Raw genomic sequence first — 22,189 nt, 5'->3', positions numbered from 1 at the left:
AACCTGTGGTGGGCCTGCCTTAGAAGAGGATGTCTTGTGAGTAAAAGGCCTAAACACCTGATGACGCTAAGGTACACAACTGAAGATGTGTCCCTAACATCTGCTGGTCACTAATATCCGATAACATCAACTCGCAGTAGGCATTAATTAGTGCGATAGAACGTAAAAGGGATATTCTCCATCTTGTCCTATGTTCTAAAATGGGAAAGTGTTTAGTTTAAAAAAGACATATAGGTAATGATGTCTGATCTACTGAACAGGCCACATGGTTTTCATAGTACCGCCATACAAGCCAGCAGCCAGTCAGATTTACCTTTAGCCTCAATGTACCCCATAGAATCGGCCTGTATCATTAATAACAAGGCTAAAACACTTGATGATTTGTCTAAAGGGGAGGCCCTGGTCGTATAGGCTATTATAAAATATAAAATAATAATAATTTATTATTATTTTTAGTATGTAATAAGACTTAATATATTTTGCACTTTTTACACAAATAAATATTATTCACTAATATTTCTTCCCCAAGTGCAAACAGCCACACACACACACACACACACACACACACACACACACACACACACACACACACACACACACACACACACACACACACACACACACACACACACACACAGACAATCAGGGTCTTAATAGAGCACTATACAGAAACATACATAGAAATAACAAACGTAGAAAATTAAGAACTGATGAAACACTATCTCATCAATTTGCAATGAGGAAATACTGGAGGAATACAAACAACAACAATGATGATGATGATGATGATGATGATGATGATGAAGATGATGATGATGATGATGATGATGAAGATGATACATGCCCATTCAACGGGCTTTCGGGTCAGAGGCTTATGAAAGTTGTGGTGATTAGCGATTGCGAAGCTTTGTCGCCTCCCCGCGGAGACTCTGGGCGCTGCAGCAAGAAAAACAAAGCTGCATTCAAGAGCGCGAGTCCGTCCGCGGAGCGCTTGTGTGATCGCGTCATTAATCTGATTGTTGAACTAAGTGAAACCTAATGTGATGAAATCAGCTCGACGGCGTTCAGTCCGCCTCGTGGTGGGTTCAAGTGTCAGAGTGACTCCCGGTGCTCTTCACTCCGGCTGCTGTGAGACGTTCACAGACACTCGCATGGAATGAGACAACAGCCCTGCCGCTGCTCACTTCCTGAATCCACAACAACAGACGGAGCGCTGCTTGTGTGTCAGGAGCAGCAGACACACGCCGAGTTTGTTCTCGACAACAGCAACTTTGAGGCGGTTTGAAATCCCGCATCGTCGGTTTGCGTTGACGAGTGTGGCCGCTGCTGTGCGATGGTGGAGGCTCCAGCTGTCTGTCTGTTCGAGGACATCCAGTATGAAGACATTCAAGTGGAAGCGGTAAAGTTCCAGAGCAGCGGCAGCAGCTTGACATTAGCCCTGAGCTGCAGGCTGCTGGGTTTGTTTCAGTACAGCTGTTTGTTTCATTCTGTCCCTGAGCAACATGAACTCGGCGGCTCTCGCTGCACGGTGCCGTGTAGAATACTGTGCGAGCTGAACACACCGAGGCCTGAACAGACCACCACACATCTCCAAGGTGTTCAAACACCGACAACAAGGCCCCAGGTTCATTAGAGACTGTCTGGGCTGGAACACGTTTTTCAAGTGCAGTCAAATTCTCGTCATACGTGTGAACCAGCTCTCCTAACACTGAGGAGGTTATGCTCTGTCTAACAAGGCCTGGTTGAGCTGTTTGGGGTGTGAGGGGGTCCCCTGGGCCAAAATAAGTTGGTGCACAACCATCCTCTGAGTTTCGTCCTGGTGAGTTATGTCCTCTTGTTGTCTTTCTTCAGGCTGTTGGCAGAGGGACGTTTGGAGTCGTCTTCAAGGCCGTGTGGAAAGGAAAGGATGTGGCCATCAAGACCATCGAGAGTGACAATGAAAGGAACGCTTTCCTGGTCGAGGTACGGTGATCACCTTGCTGAAGCCCACTACTCCGACCATATCCCGACACTCCAGTGCCCACTGTCTGAACTTCTAGATAAGTTCTACGTTTAGTGGCAGAATAAGTCCCTTTTATGTTTGAGGATGCTTTCTGGAAAACATTGACCTGTTACAGCACTCTGCCTTTTTTCACTTTCACCAAGCAAAGTTGAATCAAAGGCAACTGGACGTAGCTGTACAGACACGTACAGAAACTGGTAGTAACATCTGTCATGAGCAATTGCATCACAAGTAGACAACGCCAAGGTTCAGGTCTGAACACATCCAAGTGTGTCCTGAGATCAAATCCCTCAAACCAAACTCTGTGGTGGCCACATTCATTTTACTGTGTGAATGCAAATGCGTCCTGGGCCACATTGAAGGACCTCCTGCCCAGCTGACGTCTTTGACCCATGACAGTTTTACAATGACCCTATAGCATTTTTAATCTTTTCACTGTTTTACATACATTGGATAACCTTTGGTCACTACCATGATATTAACACTGGCCGACACATATTGATTTAGTGTTTTTGTTTGTTTTTAAAATGGGTAAATTAATGAATCGCTACATTGTAAAGCTGTGAGCAGCACCTGTATTCACTTAGGCCCTCTCTCTACCTTGTGCGTATCCAAAACTCCTCTCATCCCATCTTAACTCCCACAAGTTGTTGCTCTTTTTGATCGCGCTGCAACCACAGTGCGTACAAAACTCAACACTTCCCTCCCTCTCTCTCTCTCACACACACACACACACAAACAGACACATCTCTAATTCTCTATTGCTAGAAACGTAGCTTTGTCTTTGTGAACAGAAATGACGGACATGTTTATTTGCATATAGAGCAGGGAAGGGAGGTCTGATTACCGTGGTCACAGGAGACGCATGTGGAGACACATTCTACTGTCAGGTGGGAACTGACAAACTTAGAGCTGTCCACTTGTGACCGGTTCTCTCAGGGCCGACGTTAATACCAGGGCTGACCCTTGTCATTTAAGGTTTTATATGAAACACACTCACTGATCAGTGAGTGTGTTTTGTTCTTGCACATAGTAATGTGTATTTTTTTTCCCACCTGCTCTCTTGTGTGTGCTCAGCTCCGCCAGCTCTCCCGGGTGAATCACCCCAACATAGTTAAGCTGTATGGCTCCTGTCACAATCCGGTGAGTATCCCAACTTAACACAGTGATCCTCGCTGAGGCAGAGTCAAACACAACATAGCTCATCATCAAGAGTTTTCTGATTCAGTTTTGGCACATACAATTTCTATTCAATTAATAATAAAATAAAATGAATTTAATATAAATGTAAAACCCTCATTCCAAAAGGATAGTTTGTTAAAACAAAAATGGAGTGGAATAATTTGCAAATAGATTTTTGACCCTAATTCAATAAAAAAAAAAAAATTCAACATGTATAATGTTCAAACTGATGAACTTTATTGTTTTTGCAACTATATGCTCATTCTGAATCTTCTTCTTTTCTGAAAACATATGGCAATGGCAGAAAAATAATGAAGATGGGAGGAGGTAACAATTTGCCATTGCTACTTACACCTGAAAAGACATGACCTCAATTTTCATGGTTGATAAAAGGTTGATAAGTAATGATATGCATTGTAATTACATGATATCTGGATATAAAAGGACCTCTGCCCGCGAAAACATGAGACACAACTTTGAAAGTTTTAACACATTCAAAAGTAATCCTGGTAAGCTAATTCCACATAGCCTTTGACAGGGATTTATAATGTCCTGTCCACTCTTCAGCTCGTCTTGATCTGTAGGAAACACTGACTTCTGCAGCTCTGAAGTTACTGTAATGATCTCACTGCTGAGGCACAGTAACATGATTTGTGTTCTCAGGTCTGTTTGGTCATGGAGTATGCAGAATGTGGCTCTTTATATAACGGTAAGTCATTATGTGATAAAAACATTAAGTATCGTGATCAGCATGCTTTTTGTTAAAATACACATTTTAGTAGATTTATTTAACATTTTGGGCAAACTATAACAATAACAATATAAACACAAAGACAACACCAATGGTGCTTGTGTATTTTCAGTGCAATGATAGTAGTCCACTTGTGGGTTCATATAGTGACGTGTCATTCTTTGCTTGTCTCTCTGCTTGACCTCAGTCCTTCACAGTGCGGACCCTCAGGCCCAATACACATCGTCTCATGCCATGAGCTGGTGTCTGCAGTGCGCCAAGGGAGTCGCCTACCTGCACGCTATGAAGCCAAAGGCCTTAATTCACCGGGACCTCAAACCACCAAAGTAAGACTTCATTAACAAACACATAGAAGTCACACAGTTCAGAGGTACTGGAAGAACTCTGGAAACTTTGGGAGGTGTGTATGTCGAGCTACAGAGAAAAGATCATTTTTCATGACCTGTGGGTAAAGTCCAGAGAATTGGCTCCAGAGTTTACCCAGAGTTTGTCTTTCACACCTGCACAACCCAGCAGTAGGTTCCTCTGCACGGACGCGTTCACCACAGCAATACATCCTCCACATTATTTAGGCGAGAGGTGGAGCAGCTGGGTGCAGCAGAAAGAAGCAGGAAGTGACATGTTAGCGCTACTGTGTAGATCATGTGGTCACGTCTACATCCCCCTGACACTGTCGTCAGCTTTTATCACCACAAACTCTCTTGACATCTTCGTCGGTGTCTTCTACGTGTGTGACACTGTTTTTTCACCGGGAGATATTTATTTTTTCCATTTTGGCATCTGTCGTGCGTTACTAGCATCATCAACCCCCACTCACTCGCAGCGGGGATCCCCTTCTGTGCTCATACATTGAATTTTCCTGATTTTCAACCGACTTTATACTGAGAGGCCAGGCGGAGAAAGTCAGCAGATAATCCGGAGCCTCTCACTCTGTCTTTTGCGTTCACACGTGCACCTCGGAGGAGGAGGATCTGCAGAGTTCTGTGCATGTCTGAAAGCAGCTTGATTCTGTCAAGTTGTGCAGATGCTGTACGATATATATCGAAAATGTATTGTCATCACAATGTCCACGTACAGGATATAAGTATCGTCAAAGACTGCTTGAACTGCGATAAATAGTGTTCCATGTGCCATGCATTCACGATCTGCATCTGGCCAATCAGATGGAGCCCTGCTGCCGTAGATAATAAACTCAAGATATTCAGATCATTGATGGGTTTTTCCGTCAATGAATTGTGTTTAAATGTTGATTTGTTTGAAATGATGCCACAATATCAACACTGATCATCACATAATGATCGATACTGTTCTTAATGAGTTAAATCTTTCCTCAGAGCAGCGGATTCATCAGCCGTCTCCCTCGGGCTGTGGAGCTTTCCATGGTCCCTGCGTCCGTAGCCATGGACTGTTTGTTTATTTATCGCAAGTCATATCGTCACCGTGATATTCCACAAGATTATCACGTTTTCCTAATATCGTTAAACTGCTCAAAGTAGCTGGTGTCCACTTTTCACTATTTCATATTTGATAAATTGGACCAGCTACTTGATTTTACTTGCTTTTACTTTTCAGCTGTTGCTGTCATCGGGTCAAAGTTTATGACCAAGGAACTGCAACGGTGTTCTGTCTGAATTCAAAAGTTCCTACCTTCTTGGTCTTGAATATATGGGTAGATGTTTGAGAGTATACCATAGTAGTATGTATGTCGCAGGGTTCTTTTTCAACTTCCTTTGATTGTTTTTTTTAAAAATATGAAAACAAGATTAGTTTTTTGATATAACAGTTCGCTTTAAATAGAAAATGAGTTCCTCAATATGTCTAATTTGTTACCTTCCCTGCAACAAGTCCAGGACTGACGTTCTGGGACAAAAGCAGCTCCTGTTAAAGCAGCAGCCCCTCCCACTAGGCTTAATATTTGTATAACTAAATACAATTAAACTTATTCTTCCCCCGTAAGGGGTCTTCAGCACAGAAATATAAACAGACATTTAACAGGAAATAAATTTCACATTTTCCTCCCAGTGAAACGGCTAATTTAGGGCAGACATTTTCTAGATTACAAACAAAACAACATTATTTTGTAGTTCATGTGATCACAAATGTGTGCGAGATCGACATACATGATAGGAAAAAATGTTACTCCCCAGTTTTGCCCAACACCACTTCGAGGCCGGATGATGAAGCAGAAGAATGGTGACAAACAAATGTTGAGTTTTGTGTGTTTTATTGCCTGTTTAGTGAGAACAGGAAGGAGTTGGGAAAGTGTTTGTATGTATGTGTGCGTCTGTGTGCACTACCTGCAGTCAGTGACGGACCTGCTCTGTCACAACGTAACACTGTATTTTCTTAGGTCTCTAATCTCTGTCCACTGTCTGTTTCAGTCTGCTCCTTGTGGCTCGGGGTACAGTGCTGAAGATATGTGACTTTGGCACCGCTTGTGATATTCAAACGTACATGACCAACAATAAAGGCAGTGCAGCGTGGATGGCACCGGAGGTCTTTGAAGGTGAGAGACAAGCACGACTGTCACTTCTCATTATCGAGCTCCAGCCGAGAGCCGCTCAGATCAGTATTGATTATTGGGTATAGATTTGCCTGTGTGGTTTGCCTGAGTACTCCAGCTTCCTCACACAGTCCAAACACATGCAGCTCTGTAGGTGTGAAAGTGAGTACAGTCATTTTCAGACGTGAACTCCGGAGGATGTCTGGAGAATTGGGTCTGGACTTTCTTCAGAGTTTGCCTTTCGCACATGTACAACGCAGCAGGAGATTCTCCGCTCAGACGCATTCGCAACAACACAGAAATCTCTGCAGCATTCACGTGAGGGGTGGTGCAACAGGCAGAGGCAGGGCATCATTTTGTTTACAGCACATCAACACCAGCGTTGGATTTTATCACCAAAAGCTCCCTTGACATCTTCGTGTGTGTACGTGTATGACCCCACTTTTTCACCCACGGATATTTGTTTTCTCTTTGTTTTTTTTCATTTTTGAATCTGTCCTATGTTAAAAACATCTTCAACTAGATTTGCATTTATGTCACTGATATTTTTTGGGTTCAAATATAAAGACCCTGATTCTCTATTGATCTTGCATTTTGTTCAAATAAGACCTGTTTATTCAACTAATTGTTACCTTCATTCTGTGGCTGATGCTCTGATACAGTAAACATTGTGTTGATGTGTATTCCTCAGGCAGTAACTACAGTGAAAAGTGTGATGTGTTCAGTTGGGGTATTATCCTGTGGGAGGTCATCACACGCAAGAAGCCCTTTGATGAGATTGGTGGCTCGGCATTTTGTATCATGTGGGCTGTCCACAGAGGTGAGTGGAATCCTAACACTGACTCAAAGCTCTAATGTGAAATGGTCACAAACCATTGAAACTTAAAAGGAGACATATAGAGGTGTGTGTCTATATGTTGGGGGGTACTGTTGCATTTGTAAAAAAAAAAAAAAGGTAATGAAGCTGTGTCAAATGTGATAAATGGCTGCAGAAAGTGGGGTTGTGGAGTCGGGTTGGGCCGATGGCTGAGAGGAATCAGGATGTTGAGCCCCAAGTGTTTATCATTCTCTGCTCATAAAGAAGAGTTTAAAACCACAACCTTCACTCGGGAGCAAAAATCAGCCATTAAACTTTAAAGAAATGATAATGTGACAAGTTTTGTGATAATTATCATTATCAATATAATTTTGGGCCATATCATCCAGTCCTTACATATTCATTGAAAAAAGAAAACTCCTAATCATGTCAAAGTAGGTTTGACTCACAATGTATCTTGTTGTGATGGTTCATTATTACGTTCTTCCCGCTCTGTGACAGGTACACGGCCTCCTCTCATAAAATACATCCCTGAACCCATCGAGACGCTGATGACCCGCTGCTGGGACAAAGAGCCCAGCCAGAGACCGTCTATGGAGGAGGTGGAGAACACCATGAGCCATCTCATGAAGGTATAATCCCGACTAGAAACCCCCTCCCTAAAAAATGTTCATCGTAGCTGGACTAAGTAAGTAACTAAGAGAGTGATGGAGATTGTGATCAAATTACACCATCAGTTGGTCAGCAGAGTTTCCTCATCAGCCCTCACTCTTTCAAAATGAATTGACATCAACAGTTTTTATTATCAGAGCAGTCTAGTGACGGTTTTATTTAAAAGCACTTAGTTACTCTCCAGACTTTGTGGACTAACCTTAGCTACTTTCCGTAGGAGAGTGTCCAGTACTGCCCTGCGAGCGAGAGGCTCACTTCTCTCAGGCCTTGTTCAGACCTTGTATTAACATCCGTCCTGAGAGATCCGATCACAAGTGGACGATGTCAAGTTTGTCTGTAAACGTGGAACTGGACATTAGACAAACTTTACCAATGACTGTTTAATGTCCCATTGAGCTGATGTCTGATTTGCAAACAAACACAGGACTGAAACCGGCTGACATGCAGCAAAATGCAAACACGATGCGATGATGTCATGAATATGGTTACTGCTATGTTGTGTTTCCAGTTTTCAACTCAGGCTTCAATTTCACACATTGTCTTCTGTACACCGGGTTTTGACCCTCTCTTTTTATTTCACCTGCTAAGCGAGGCTAACCACATCCTAACTCCACATGGGTGTTTGTTAGAGAAGGCTAAAGAAAGCAGAGATGTGCTGAGCTTTCCATACTAAGGCTGAAAACCCCACTTCTGAAGATATTTGAGTATATTGTAATAAGAAGGATTAAGGGATTTAATGTCCTTAATCCTTCTATTTTTGGGAAAAAAGTAATTGCAGATATATTTGAAAAAATCTTACACTCATTGACTTGATGGTTTTCTATCACTGTAATAGTGAGTCTGTTTTTCATTGGGTTCAGCTTGTAATGCCTTGGTTTGATGCAAACTAGATGATGTCATCTTTTTTTCCGTGAGTCTGGACAAAATAGGGCTGTGTGATACGAGCGAGGTCTGGAGCCCTGCTCTATTGCAAAAAGCCAAGGCAGAAGAAACCTACTGCAATAGGAGAGCACACACCAATCAAGTTAAGCTCAGCTGGGAACAGACAAGGAACTACGACAGATGATGCCACAGTTCGTTTGCATCACCAGAAGTAGTTTTTGGTGAAATATATATTTCTTCACACACAATGTTGTCCTTTAACAGCAGAAAGGTTGCGTCCTACTGAGGTTCGAGAGTGGAGAGTCATCTTCAGTGTTGCAGACATAAGCAAACGAATCGACAAAACACATGAAGAATTACCTTGATTGCACAGAGAGGGGACAACTTCATTAGAATGTCTTTTTTCAGAAAACACTGGTGGTTGCATTTGGACGATTGTGCAATAAGCATTATTGAACGTTGCATTTTCCTCATACACACATGTACACTGCTGTACATTCAAATCCTCACCAAAGCATATAGCCAATAAAAACAATCGAAAGGGTCAAAGTTGTCCCACTGAAACTAGATGTATAATGATTGATCTCATGAGCTGAGTAACATGTAAAAAGAAAATTCCACCTAAAAGTTGCTGGTAGTCTTGGCAAGAGCAGGCTGCTATTGCAACCGATACATCCCACCGACTCCCATGCTGACCAATAATTTTGGGGTACGAATGAAATGATTAGTTGTGTTTATCACAGGCTGTCAGGGCTGTCAGGGACACACACACTGTTTTTTTGTTCTTTCAGATGACTTTCATATATTTATTGATTGCTATTGGGATGTGAAGATGATCTCAACAAATGAGATAAAAAGTGTTTCAGAAACAACTTACCAGTCCTACCTTTTAAGTGGTACAGTCAATTCAATATTTTTAGGCCGCAAAAAAAAACACAATTTACTCTTCTGATGATTTATTTATTTAGGAAACATTAGAAAAGAACATCTCTTTCTGGAAACACCTCTTTTCTTCTCTTTCTGGAAGAATAATAATACAGTGGAAACTGGATATAGTGATCACAGATATAATGATCAGCAGTTGAATTGTTTCTATACAAATGCTGTTTAAATAATTTGGTTATAGTGATCAGCTTACAGTGTTGATATTGGGTATTTTCATACATGTTTGAACCGTAAAGAAGTTCTTTTTCCCTGTATCCCTGTAAGTGGTTTCCACTGTGATTGTATTCACGAGAATATTGAAGTTTTTTCATAAACTTGGTAATAATACTAGTGAATACCCTCTGATGCATGTCCTAGTAACGTGGAGTTGTGGTGAGTGACATGTGGTGTGTTTGGATCTCTCAGTATTTCCCAGGTTCTGAAGAACCACTGCAGCTGCCTCACCAGTCTTCAGCCAACAGGAGTTCATCAGCCTCAAGTTCAGGTAGCTATCAGCTCTGCTACTTTTATCAATACATGCATATTGAATATCTATAAATAGACTTGTGTGTGTTGTTGTAGCCAGAGAATGTGTTTTCATGAATTCCTCTGTGCTGGCAGCAGGTTCGTACGCCGACTACACCAACAGTAACAGAAGTGACGACAACGCGGATTACAGAAACTCAGAGGGCAGAGAGGAAACCCTGAAAAGCTCTGAGGCCAAATTTCCACTTCAGTTCAAACCTTTAAAGGTAATATAACCTTTAGGAGTTTGTTTTCTTCAACCTCTACTTTAGGATTTTAACTTTTTTGTTTATTCTCCCTCAGACAGCCACATTGCGCACTGGTCTGTCCAAGGTGTCCAGTGTGGACAGTCAACCAGGACGCTCCCAAAGCCCCACCTACTGCAGCAGCCCTGTAACCACCACTAACCAATCAGAGCTGAGGATGACATTTAGTCCAACAGGTAGGGAGCACCATGAGAAAGACAGGCTGATGCTGAAGATGCAGCCAGGCTGAAATTTGCTGCACTTCCAGCATTCTGACAGAGAGACAGATGTTTCTGGAATTATTAGTGAGATTTATCAATATTAAAAATATGATCATTTTAGAGAATGAAAAGTTCCAGCTGTGGTAAACTCTCATCATTGGATTTTGGCCAACAGGGGGCAGAGAAGAAACCAGACTTTGGCCTTCTCCTTTTCTTAAACATATAAGTAAACGCAAAGATGCAAGTAGCTTATTATTGAACCATATACTTTTTTATTATCTCCAATACCCGACAGTTGTTAGGTAAATAAGAGCTATGAATGATATGCATAGTCACTTATGACAAGCCCTACTTATACCTGGTTACTGTTATCAGCCCTGAGATTCCATACTTTGACATATTGTGTTTGTGTGTCTTTAGCTACCAATGGTGTCGACAGCTCCATTCCCATCGCCTACCTGAAGCTGGACCACCAGTTACAGGTAAGTTAATAATATAATATAATGTTGTTGTGATAATGAATATCATTGTCTTATTTATTTATTTATTTATTTATTTATATATATATTATTACTAGCTCACAAATTATTCATTGAATTAGTCAGATATAATACTAGTAGTTCAGAATTTTCTGAATCTAGATTCAATTAAACATTTAACTGAAGTAAAAAACAAAGGTTGTTGCCTAAATAATTGTCTTGCTCGGATATTCTCACGAGGTTCCTGAGATTCATTATACAGTATAAAACCATATTTCCACATTCCACCGATATTTGTCCTGATATCGATCTTGACGCATATTCTACAAAATCAGGCCACAAAAACTGACAAAATGTGTCTCCCACTTGTTGTAGATCTAAAGCTTGTGTTCCACACTGTTAGTGCATTAATCACTGGACCTGTGCTTTCAGCCTCTAGCTCCCTGTCCCAACTCCAAAGAGTCCATGGCTGTGTTTGAGCAGCACATCAGGATGGCTCAGGAGTTCCTCAAGGTCCAGTCAGAGATCGCTCACCTTGTCCAGAGGAAGTAAGTCGAGTCACAGATCGTGGGTTATCATCTTTGAGAGAACTATACAGAATTTATCATTAAGGATTTGTAAAATCCATCTGCTGGTCATCAACTGGGTTGCATCTGTGTGCAAGATCATTTGGTAGTCATGGGCCATTTTCAGACAAGACGTCCAGAGGAAGTCTGCAGAATGACTTTCACCTATGCACAATGCAGCAGGAGATTCTCCGCTCAGACGCATTCACAACACTCAAATCTCTGCAGCTTTCAGGTGAGGGCTGGTGCAGCAGGCAGAGGCAGGAAGTAACTTATTCACTTTTACAACATATGTTTGTTTACAGCACATCGACTTCCACAAGTATGTCACTGCTTTTTAATCAGGCGATTATTTTTTATCTTCTTTAAATGTTTGCATCATCAACACACCCACTCGCTTGCATGTGAATCAGGGGGCTCTCACTCTGGCATTTGCGTTCACACAGACGCATTCATTCCCCCTGGAGAATGTTCGGAGGATCTCTGGAATGTCTGAAAGTAGTTTAAGTGTTTGCAGTGTCTGGCTCATATTGATGCATTGATGGATGTGCTTTTAATTTGCAGTCATCAATAAGATACAGGGGTCAGCTCAGCCGTCCAGTGGCATGAGGACGTGAGGACTTTGTTTTTGTGAATGATATTATATGGAGTTTTAGTCTTAGCTATTGTTTAATGGTGATCTCTCATTTAGGTTACCCAGTCATTCATCATTATTTGGTATAAATGACATCATGATGACATCTTTATGACATGGCATTATAACAATACAAAAAGTTAGCATTGCCTAATTAGGGTATATAAAGTGTGTTCGCAGGGTATATATGATGCTTTTCATTGAACTGTGGGCAGAGCCAGGCTAGTTGTTTCCTTATGCTAAGCTAACGTCCCCATGTTTAGTCATCTCACCGAGATGAAGAAAGCAAAATGAGACAAATAAGCATATTTCCACAACTGTTGAATGAATCCTGGGAGACATGTCTGTCAAGTCTGTTTTACATGTATGTGCACATTGTCAGTGACAGTGATGGAGTCTTTGCGCTGCTAACCTCTGTCCAGACAGGAGCTGATGTCGGAGCTGGAGCTGGACCAGGGGGAGCAGCACACTTCATCTCGACTCATCCAGGAGCACAGGAAGCTGCTGGAGGACAACAGCCACCTGTCGGCCCGCCACCAGGGCCTGAAGAGCAAACTGAGCCTGATCAAGAGTCAGAACCAGCAGCACAGCTAGAACAGGAGGCTGGGCCACAGCGACTCATCTACACACTCTCTGTTGTTTTTACTCTGCTCTCTTCTGGACTCCCTCTTCTCCTCATGGAGGAAATGACACACTTCCACAGAAAGAAAAATGTAGGGAAGCCCATCATCCTGAGAAAATTAGACCTTTACCACCTCAAAGCAATGTATCCAGATAACATGATAATTGAATCCAAAGCTTTAAAGTGCGCCTGAAATGTAAGTTAGTTTTGTAATGAAAGAGAAATGATGACAAGTCAGCTGTCACAGATGTTTTGTGTGGTTGAAACCTCCGAGTGGGTTTTTCCATGATATCTGAGTGACAGCTGAGAGCTGGTATTGGACAGACCTGCCACCATGTTAAAGTAAATGTCTGGTGTTTTGAACCTGGGGCTTACTCTCATTAATTTAGTTGATTCTGACAACTTGTCAACTTCACACTTACCTCCACTGTAAAGATTTGTAAAAACCCAACACGTGGACCGAACAAAATTCATTTCAGACATTTATGTCCAGAGTTTGAGCCCCCAGAAAACCACAAAGTATTTCCATTCACACAATTAAACCCCAACTGTTTATGAAAATGTTATAAATATAATTAACCACCTTTTGAGGTCATGAGATAAATCAGTTTTTAGAGATAATGGCAGTAGTTACCATGTCCCTATGGGTCCCTGTGTATTTATTGATGGACTTTGCCATAATGTCCAATTCATTTCAGTCTTTACTGTTAGAATGGACACATTGGGAACAACGAATCTCCACATAGACTTTTATTCTGACGGACTCTCATCCAGGAAGAAACAGCTTTAGGTGTCAATTCCTTGTGAGGTTATAAGTGAACTTACCTTTTACCAAGTGAGTTGTATTTTGTTGTATTTTCTTTTTTTAATTCTTGAAAACTGACTACAACTGATATTTGTAAATCCTTCTTACTTTTATATATTCTGGTTATCACAGCATTTGTATTGTGTATTATGAAAAGAGGAAAGGCGGGGTGGGCTGAATCATGCTACTGTGAATACAAGTGTTACCAATGCAGTTCTGCTTCAGACACATGCTGCCGGCGAGAAAAAGAACAGCTTTGTAGAAAGGTTGTTGTAAATAACTGTAGAATAATGAACCTGACAGACTCTTATCTGTTAACGTTCTGTTGTCTTTAGTTCCTTTTTACTTATTTCACAGAATTGAATTAACATTATTCTACACTGCACTATCTGGGTCAAAGAGATCTACAGCATGTGATGTAGTCTCAGTTTAGTTTGGTGATTTCTATGACAGTGCGTTCCTCTGGCACTCTGATTGTTGTTTAAATGCAGTTGTTCAAACGTTGCCTTAGGGTTGTTCTTGTACAGTTTATTTTCTCACATCAAGTTATTTCATAAAATATGACACATTTCTCCTGTGATTTTAAAATGTACAGACTGTACCTATATGCTTTTATAAAGTAAAGAAAGTGTGAAGAATTTTTCTCAATGTTTTGATTTTAAAAAACTGCTGATGTTTCAAAAGTGCTTTTAAAGTTCCACCTGTCAGTCACAGTAGGACACGTGAGTGGAGGTGAAATGATGAATTACTGAAGCACCTGTTCTGCTGTTAGTTTGAGGGGTTCCAGCACTGATGATTAGAAATGGCACCCAATCCCTTTCAATGAGGTGACAATGACATCATGCGTTGAATCAAGTGGTTCCGTTGCTTCACTTTGTTTCTTGCATTCTGTGCAGTAGAAGTTGAGAAAAAATGTTCAAGCGGCAGGGCAGGAATCAGCCAATCAAATCACGTTGAAGCAAATACAGGTCATGTCTGACATCATACGTTAAAGCAGCGCGTATGTGTGGGTGCGCTGTACCGCTACTGGTCAACAACACAACACATGTTCGGGAGTTGTACATTTGTACATAGGCAACAAGATACCATGACCTGAAAATCTTAACAACCTTAAAATACAACATGTGTTAAACCTAGTTCACTGAGAAATAAACTATTCCAGCACATAAGCAGTGAAGTGAACCATGAAACTGCATCATAGCCAATTTATAGTTTTATCATTTTCAAAAGTCCTAAAATCGTATTATTTCAACTTGCATCTTTCTGAGTAACAGGATCTTTCTGTGAAAGATAAAACAATTTAGGTTATTTTGAATTAGACATTTTTTTAACTCCGTGACAGAGTTTGTGTTTTCATCTGCGTTTATTTGTTAGTAGGATTACACAAAAACAACTTTTACCATGAAACTTGGTGGAAGGATGCAGTATGGTTCAGGGAAGAATCTGCAGATCCAGATCAGGAGGTAGATCCAGTATTGTTTTGATCACTTTCTTTAAGAATTCACATAATTATTGAAATCTTGCAATTTCAAACATAAAATACATTGATTTTAAAAATATACACTACCGTTCAAAAGTTTGGGGTCACCCAGACAATTTCGTGTTTTCCATGAAAACTCACACTTTTATTTATCAAATGAGTTGCAAAATGAATAGAAAATATAGTCAAGACATTGACAAGGTTAGAAATAATGATTTTTATTTGAAATATAAATTTTGTTCTTCAAACTTTGCTTTCGTCAAAGAATGCTCCATTTGCAGCAATTACAGCATTGCAGACCTTTGGCATTCTAGCTGTTAATTTGTTGAGGTAATCTGTAGAAATTTCACCCCACGCTTCCTGAAGCACCTCCCACATGTTGGATTGGCTTGATGGGCACTTCTTGCGTACCATACGGTCAAGCTGCTCCCACAACAGCTCAATGGGGTTGAGATCTGGTGACTGCGCCCATCACTCCATTACAGACAGCATACCAGCTGCCTGCTTCTTCCCTAAATAGTTCTTGCATAATTTGGAGGTGTGCTTTGGGTCATTGTCCTGTTGTAGGAGGAAATTGGCTCCAATCAAGCTCTGTCCACAGGCATGGTGTTGCACAATGGAGTGATAGCCTTCCTTATTTAAAATCCCTTTTACCTTGTACAAATCTCCCACTTTACCAGCACCAAAGCAGCCCCAGACCATCACATTACCTCCACCATGCTTGACAGATGGCGTCAGGCAATCTTCCAGCATCTTTTCACCTGTTCTGCGTCTCACAAATGTTCTTCTGTGTGATCCAAACACCTCAAACTTTGATTCGTCTGTCCATAACACTTTTTCCAATCTTCCTCTGTCCAATGTCTGTGTTCTTTTGCCCATATCAATCTTTTCTTTTATTGGCCAGTCTCAGATATGGCTTTTCTTTGCCACTCTGCCTCGAAGGCCAGCATCCCGAGTCGCCTCTTCACTGTAGACGTTGACACTGGCTTTTTGCGGGTACCATTTAAAGAAGCTGCCAGTTGAGGACCTGTGAGGCGTCTATTTCTCAAACTAGAGACTCTAATATACTTGTCTTCTTGCTGAGTTGTGCACCGGGCCTCCCACTTCTCTTTCTACTCTGGTTAGAGCCAGTTTGTGCTGTTCTCTGAAGGGAGTAGTACACACCGTTGTAGGAAATTTTCAGTTTCTTCGCAATTTCTCGCATGGAATAGCCTTCATTTCTAAGAACAAGAATAGACTGCGAGTTTCACATGAAAGTTCTCTTTCTGGCCATGCCATTTTGAGAGTATAATCGAACCCACAAATGTGATGCTCCAGATACTCAACTAGCTCAAAGGAAGGCCAGTTTATAGCTTCTCTCACCAGCAAAAAGGTTTCACTGTGCTAACATAATTGCACAAGGGTTTTCAAGGGTTTTCTAATCATCCATTAGTCTTCTAAGGCGATTAGCAAACACAATGTACCATTAGAACACTGGAGTGATAGTTGCTGGAAATGGGCCTCTATACACCTATGTAGATATTTCATTAAAAACCAGACGTTTCCACCTAGAATAGTCATTTACCACATTAACAATGTATAGAGTGTATTTCTGATTAATTTAATGTTATCTTCATTGAAAAAAACAGTGCTTTTCTTTGAAAAATAAGGACATTTCTAAGTGACCCCAAACTTTTGAACGGTAGTGTATATATATCTTAGTGTGTTTAATTTCGGTATGGGTTTCACAACCTATACCAGAAATATGAGGAGCTGTCTACATTGCATGTACCTCAGCTGAGTCCCAATCCCTGACCCATGCAGTGGTGAATTTATACATATGTGGTAGAATATGGTGGGTGACCTGGTAGGCGGTAGGGAGATGCATGTTTCCTGGTCTTTGGTGGTATAAAATTGACTATCATCTGCCCTTCACCCATCTTCACATAGGTTACAATTATCCGACAAGACTGTGAACCAAGGGCTCAGTGTATTCATCAAGCAATCGAACATTACTCTGAAAAAAGCTACCTGTGTAATTCTCTGTATCTCTCGATGCTTCTTTTCATGTACAATGCCTTAGAGTTTGGGTTACATCATTTTAGATGTTAGAGTTCATTCTCAGTTATAAGATTTGTACAAAAGCTTTTAATTGTAGTTAAGAATAGTAGTTTTTTTCTTTGGTTTCTGTAACTTCCATTTGGTTATTAATATGTTTTCTTTATAACAGGTCCAGCCCTCGCTATCTGATCATTCTGAGTATCACAATAAGGCATTTAAGTCATTAAGAAAACTCGACAGAAATTAGTCTATGAGTTTTGTTATTGGATCTCCAAATAATCTTCATAGATATTTGAGACAGTATTTCCTGGGGTGCAATTGTTGGCCTGTCTCTGTTCACACACACATTACACTGTAATAGTACATAAGGCCCATTGTTGAAATACTGTAAGTCTGTTAGAATCTTTTCATCACCAAAAGAATATCTAAAAATGCAGCAATATAACATTGTAATAGACATGTAATTTACTCAATTGTATTACAATCCTTGATCCATATACAGTATGTACAAAATCAGATGTTAGTCCTTTCTAATTCCAAGCTCAATTAATTTGTATGTTTTAATTGAGAGGTGGCAACTGGATGAGGCAAAGCTGAGAGTGTTATTTTTAAACTGGGAAACAAATGAGGTGACACAACCTGTGCTGAAAACACAGCAGAATAGAAGAGAGCAGGCTATTGGTGTTAATGGCTGTTTCCACTGGAGGTATGTGTCTGGTTTAAAAAAAGGACTGGATTCTCTTAGATGCAAGGCAGCAGTTTCCATAGCGATGCATGTTTTTTTTATAAATCCCAGTGCTCCCTTCAACAACAATTGGCACATGCTATCGTCACAGTTACGCACAAACATGCACGCATGTAAGCACGTGCAGAAAAGCTTCTTGATAACAGGTTGGGCTGAATTAAGACCACACAGGACATCAGTAGTTTGTGACACTCAGCAGATTCATCTGATTTGTTAAAGAGTAAGAAAATATATGTGTGCTGACTGTCATGAATTTGTCACCTCCTGCTGGTTCGAGCTTGTTGTTGAGTTAGGCAAGTCAGTACTCGAAGATTATTGCAATATGAGTTATAGAGATAGAATACATTAAAATAAGGTGACAGGCTATCTCATGGCCAAGAGCTGTTTCTATAGGAACAACCACCATTGACCTATTAAACTGCTTATTTTACCGACCATTTGAGGACTTTTGTATTTTTATCATGTAACATTCAAATACAGTGAGGATTCAGAAAGAATTTACACCGCTTCACTTTTTGCAAACTTTAATGAGTTGTAGATTTCTTTTAAATTGATACAACTGCAATATTACCCATTGATCTACACTCAATCATCGCCGCATGATAAAGTGGCAACATATTTTTTGTTCTGCTTTTTGCTAATTTATTAAAAATCTGAAACTGAAATCTCTCATTTACAAAAGTAAGTTGTCCTTGAGACTTGTCTACAACCAAACTGAATTGACTGGACATAGTTTAGAAAGGCTTGTGCTTATGTGCATAGGGTGCCACAACTCACACTCCATGTCTGGATTTCCTAAGGTTTGAGCTCCACGTCCTGTCCATCCTACTCACCGAGTGAGAGCCTCCGGAGTTTCTGAGGTCTTTTGCCAGCTGGAACCTTAAAGTCCGCAGAAATTCTGGAGGGGCTCAAGTGAGAACACAGCAGGAGATCTTCAGCAGGATACCCCATGAGCGAGTTGGGGGGTTGATGACCTTTCTGACATGCAACAGACACAAAAATGAAAAAAAAAGAACAAGAGCGCAAATATATCTGAATGAAAAGCAGTGCCATACATGAAGAAGACACGAAGATGTCAAGGGAGTTCGTGGAGATGTGAACCGCCGCCAGTGTCGATGTGCTGTAAACTCTGATGATCTCTGCAACAGAATCAATATCTTGCTCCATCTTTCAGTAGGGATCTGCTTTGCTGAGGACCAGTCATTCTAATCCCCGATGGCCCCTGCAAAATAAAAGGTTTCTGAAATTTACCAGCTGTTTGCCCATGTTGTTTTCACACGTGTGCAAAGTTGCTCTGTGGACCATGGACACACTAGAGTTCTCACAGTAGCAGCAGATACTATTGTTATTTAGTTTATTCCTTCATTTACGTTTACATGTAAATTTACAGAATAAAAATTATTCTAGGCTGCATCGGAGGAGTGTCACAGTTGGGATAACACATGGAATAGCTACACTATACTACCCCTCCTTATTAGTTTCAAAGGTTTAGTGAGTGCATGAATAAGGACTGAATTAATTGCTTGACCAATGTTTCACTTTGCCGCTTTTTATACGACCTACAATATACCCTAAACAGCTAGACTAGTCAGAACCTTGAAGACATCCAAAATTACCAAGAGATTAAAGTCCTGTAAAGCCAAGTGGGCATTTTTCAACTTCACCTGCCTGGTCCTTTTGCCCTGGCTCTTGGAATGTCAATCCAGAAGCCCTCTCCTGCCAGTTTGAGGAGACGACAGGAGACATGCTCTCCGACAGGACATTATTTAGGGCCCCAGTTGGACTGAGGTCTATAAGCTGAATAGTGCCACAGCCAGTCTTTTTTTCCTTCTGCTCCCAGTGAAAAGGCCAAACTGAACATGACAACCGAGAGGTAAAGATAAGCCTTTGATGTTTGATATCAAAGTACTAATCCCTGTGAAATCATTATTAAATTTTAATAGGATCACAGCTCTGTCTGTTTCAGCCACAGGTCTGTCTCCGATGCCTGGAGCCTATCCACAACATCTTTGCATCTCTTGTTTCCTATTTTAATGTCGTTATTTTTTTGTGCTATTTCATACTATTTGTTGTTATGATGCCCCCCCCAATATATAGATGAGAACTTGTTTCCAAACATCCAATCAAATGACTTTTGATTTAATATTTATTTTGTATGTAGCAGTGACATGAGTGTTAGATGGTTCCACCACCTACTACACAAGACTCAGACTGAACAACAGTGCATATTATTGTTTTATGAAAGGTGACTGTTCAACATTTTTTATCTGACTGCTAATACTTTACTGTATCAAGAAATACCATCAGAAAGAATATGAACAGCAATCTGAGGACATTACTAACATTTAGATCATTTTTTCTTTGTCATTTCAACAGTATGAGACAACCTTGGATCCATCCAGCCCCTTTCAAATAAAGATCCCGCTATATAGGTGACCAAGACCCCTCACTATTGTGTATGCTTGTTTACACTGAACCCAACAAAGCTGGCATAGATCTGCCCCAGTGTGTGATTTTACATAGAATGCTGGCGTTCCAGAATCAGAGGCATGGCATGTAACACAACGGTTGGCGTCTGTCCCGCCATGCCGGCTCTCCCTTTTACACAGACATCAATCTGGCTCTGTGACTACCTCTGCCAAAGCAACAACCCCACCCCCAATCTGTGTTCAGACATTTTAGACATAACACCAATGTGGAATAAAGGTGCAGGATTCCCACCTTGAATGGGCTTGTAAAAAAGGGCCGCCTGGGAACATCACATCCCCCTGCTTAGCTGATCTTAGCTGTCAGAGGAGCTGTACAAATCAGTTCTGGCTATTTATAACATCTTGACATTGAGAATGTGGGCTGATCTGAATGCAGCCGCTCAGAATGAGGCCCAAGAGGTGCCTGTCTGTGGCAAACTGATAAAATGTAGCAGCTCTGCCAGTTCCCCCCAGGATTATGCTCTGGATTAGAAACCGTACTGTACCTACTGTCCTGTTGAGAATGGCCTCAGTGCACTGCAGACAAGATATCATTATTCACTTGATCATATTTATATTTCTTTGTGTTATAGTCTGATTATAATGTAATGTTTTTTCAATAGATACTAGATAGATATGAATTATGTCCGTATTGTAATCAAATTGATTGATTTGATTATTTAATTCATAATAATTAATATATTATTATTTAAGTGTCTAAATAATTCAGTTAAAAGTTAAAAGTTAAATAATAATATCAGAGCACTCCCACTTCTTTTTTCCCCATATTAATCAGAATGTTGGACCTTTGTTCACATCTTAGACTTGTTACAGCAAAGAGGGATTGAAAACATGAACATTCTAGTAAGTGTTAATAGTGACACCTCAAAATGTCTGCTATGAAAAAGAACAACTTCAGTAGACTTCTGGTAAACTGAACCTGGAGGCACACATTATACACACATGCAAAATAGAACTAGAGTACTAGTACTAGTACTACTTATAGTACTACAAAGCTAAGATTTAATAGGACATGCGACTCAATGTGACCTCAGAAATAAATGGGTAATAGGCATTTCCAGTAGCAGAGATTTTCACTTGTCAGTGACCCAACATGCACGACATTGGCCCCTGAAAGTGACTTGCCCCATCATTCATGTTTTTAATTCCAATAATTTTAATTGAAATTCTCCTATTCTTCTGTCAAATCTCTGCACCACTCATGACTAAAAGTGAATTGAAGTTGTGAAGTTATACAATGTGTCTTTAATTCTTTTGCACTGTAGATAAATGTCTTTGTGAACAAAAGATCCACTGATCCTAGCTTTCCCTCCACATTTCTTGTGGACGCCTGCCTCCCAGTTTGCAGAGCCACTGTAGACTAAACACTAGATCAAATGGCAGACATTGGACTTATTGTGGATTCCTGATGAATTCAGTGGCATTGTGGGTTTAAGTCTGCTGTTAACAGGTCACAGCAGTTTCTGACGTTTCTCCGGGGGTCTGTGTGGACATGAAAAGCCTCCTTGACTCCTTCGGAGGTTTTGATGGGACCACTTGAGGAGGTAACAAGGTTCTAACTCAAGGTTTCTGGCATGGTGTCCAGATGTCTCACCGAGCTCCAAA

The 22,189-nt window shown here is 40.8% G+C and overlaps 1 protein-coding gene across 2 annotated transcripts; it reads left to right on the top strand.

Moving 5' to 3' along the window:
- The first annotated feature begins 968 nt into the window (after window positions 1–968).
- On the top strand, window positions 969–14,468 carry LOC118116505 (mitogen-activated protein kinase kinase kinase 7). Of its 2 annotated transcripts, none has more exons than XM_035168237.2 (14): window positions 969–1,399; window positions 1,852–1,962; window positions 3,080–3,145; window positions 3,848–3,893; window positions 4,123–4,261; window positions 6,317–6,441; window positions 7,130–7,258; window positions 7,757–7,887; window positions 10,160–10,238; window positions 10,358–10,485; window positions 10,562–10,700; window positions 11,145–11,206; window positions 11,636–11,751; window positions 12,826–14,468. In XM_035168237.2, the coding sequence occupies exons 1-14, from the start codon at window positions 1,334–1,336 to the stop codon at window positions 12,995–12,997; spliced, it is 1,509 nt and encodes a 502-aa protein (XP_035024128.1). In that variant the 5' UTR covers window positions 969–1,333; the 3' UTR covers window positions 12,998–14,468. The 2 variants fall into 2 exon arrangements, with proteins under 2 accessions (XP_035024128.1, XP_035024127.1); XM_035168236.2 differs by having other exon boundaries at window positions 970–1,399; window positions 10,355–10,485.
- Window positions 14,469–22,189: the final 7,721 nt, after the last annotated feature.

The sequence above is a fragment of the Hippoglossus stenolepis genome, chromosome 10 (assembly GCF_022539355.2).
Source record: "Hippoglossus stenolepis isolate QCI-W04-F060 chromosome 10, HSTE1.2, whole genome shotgun sequence".
NCBI lineage: Eukaryota > Metazoa > Chordata > Actinopteri > Pleuronectiformes > Pleuronectidae > Hippoglossus > Hippoglossus stenolepis.
This window is presented reverse-complemented; position numbering and strand designations above follow the sequence as displayed.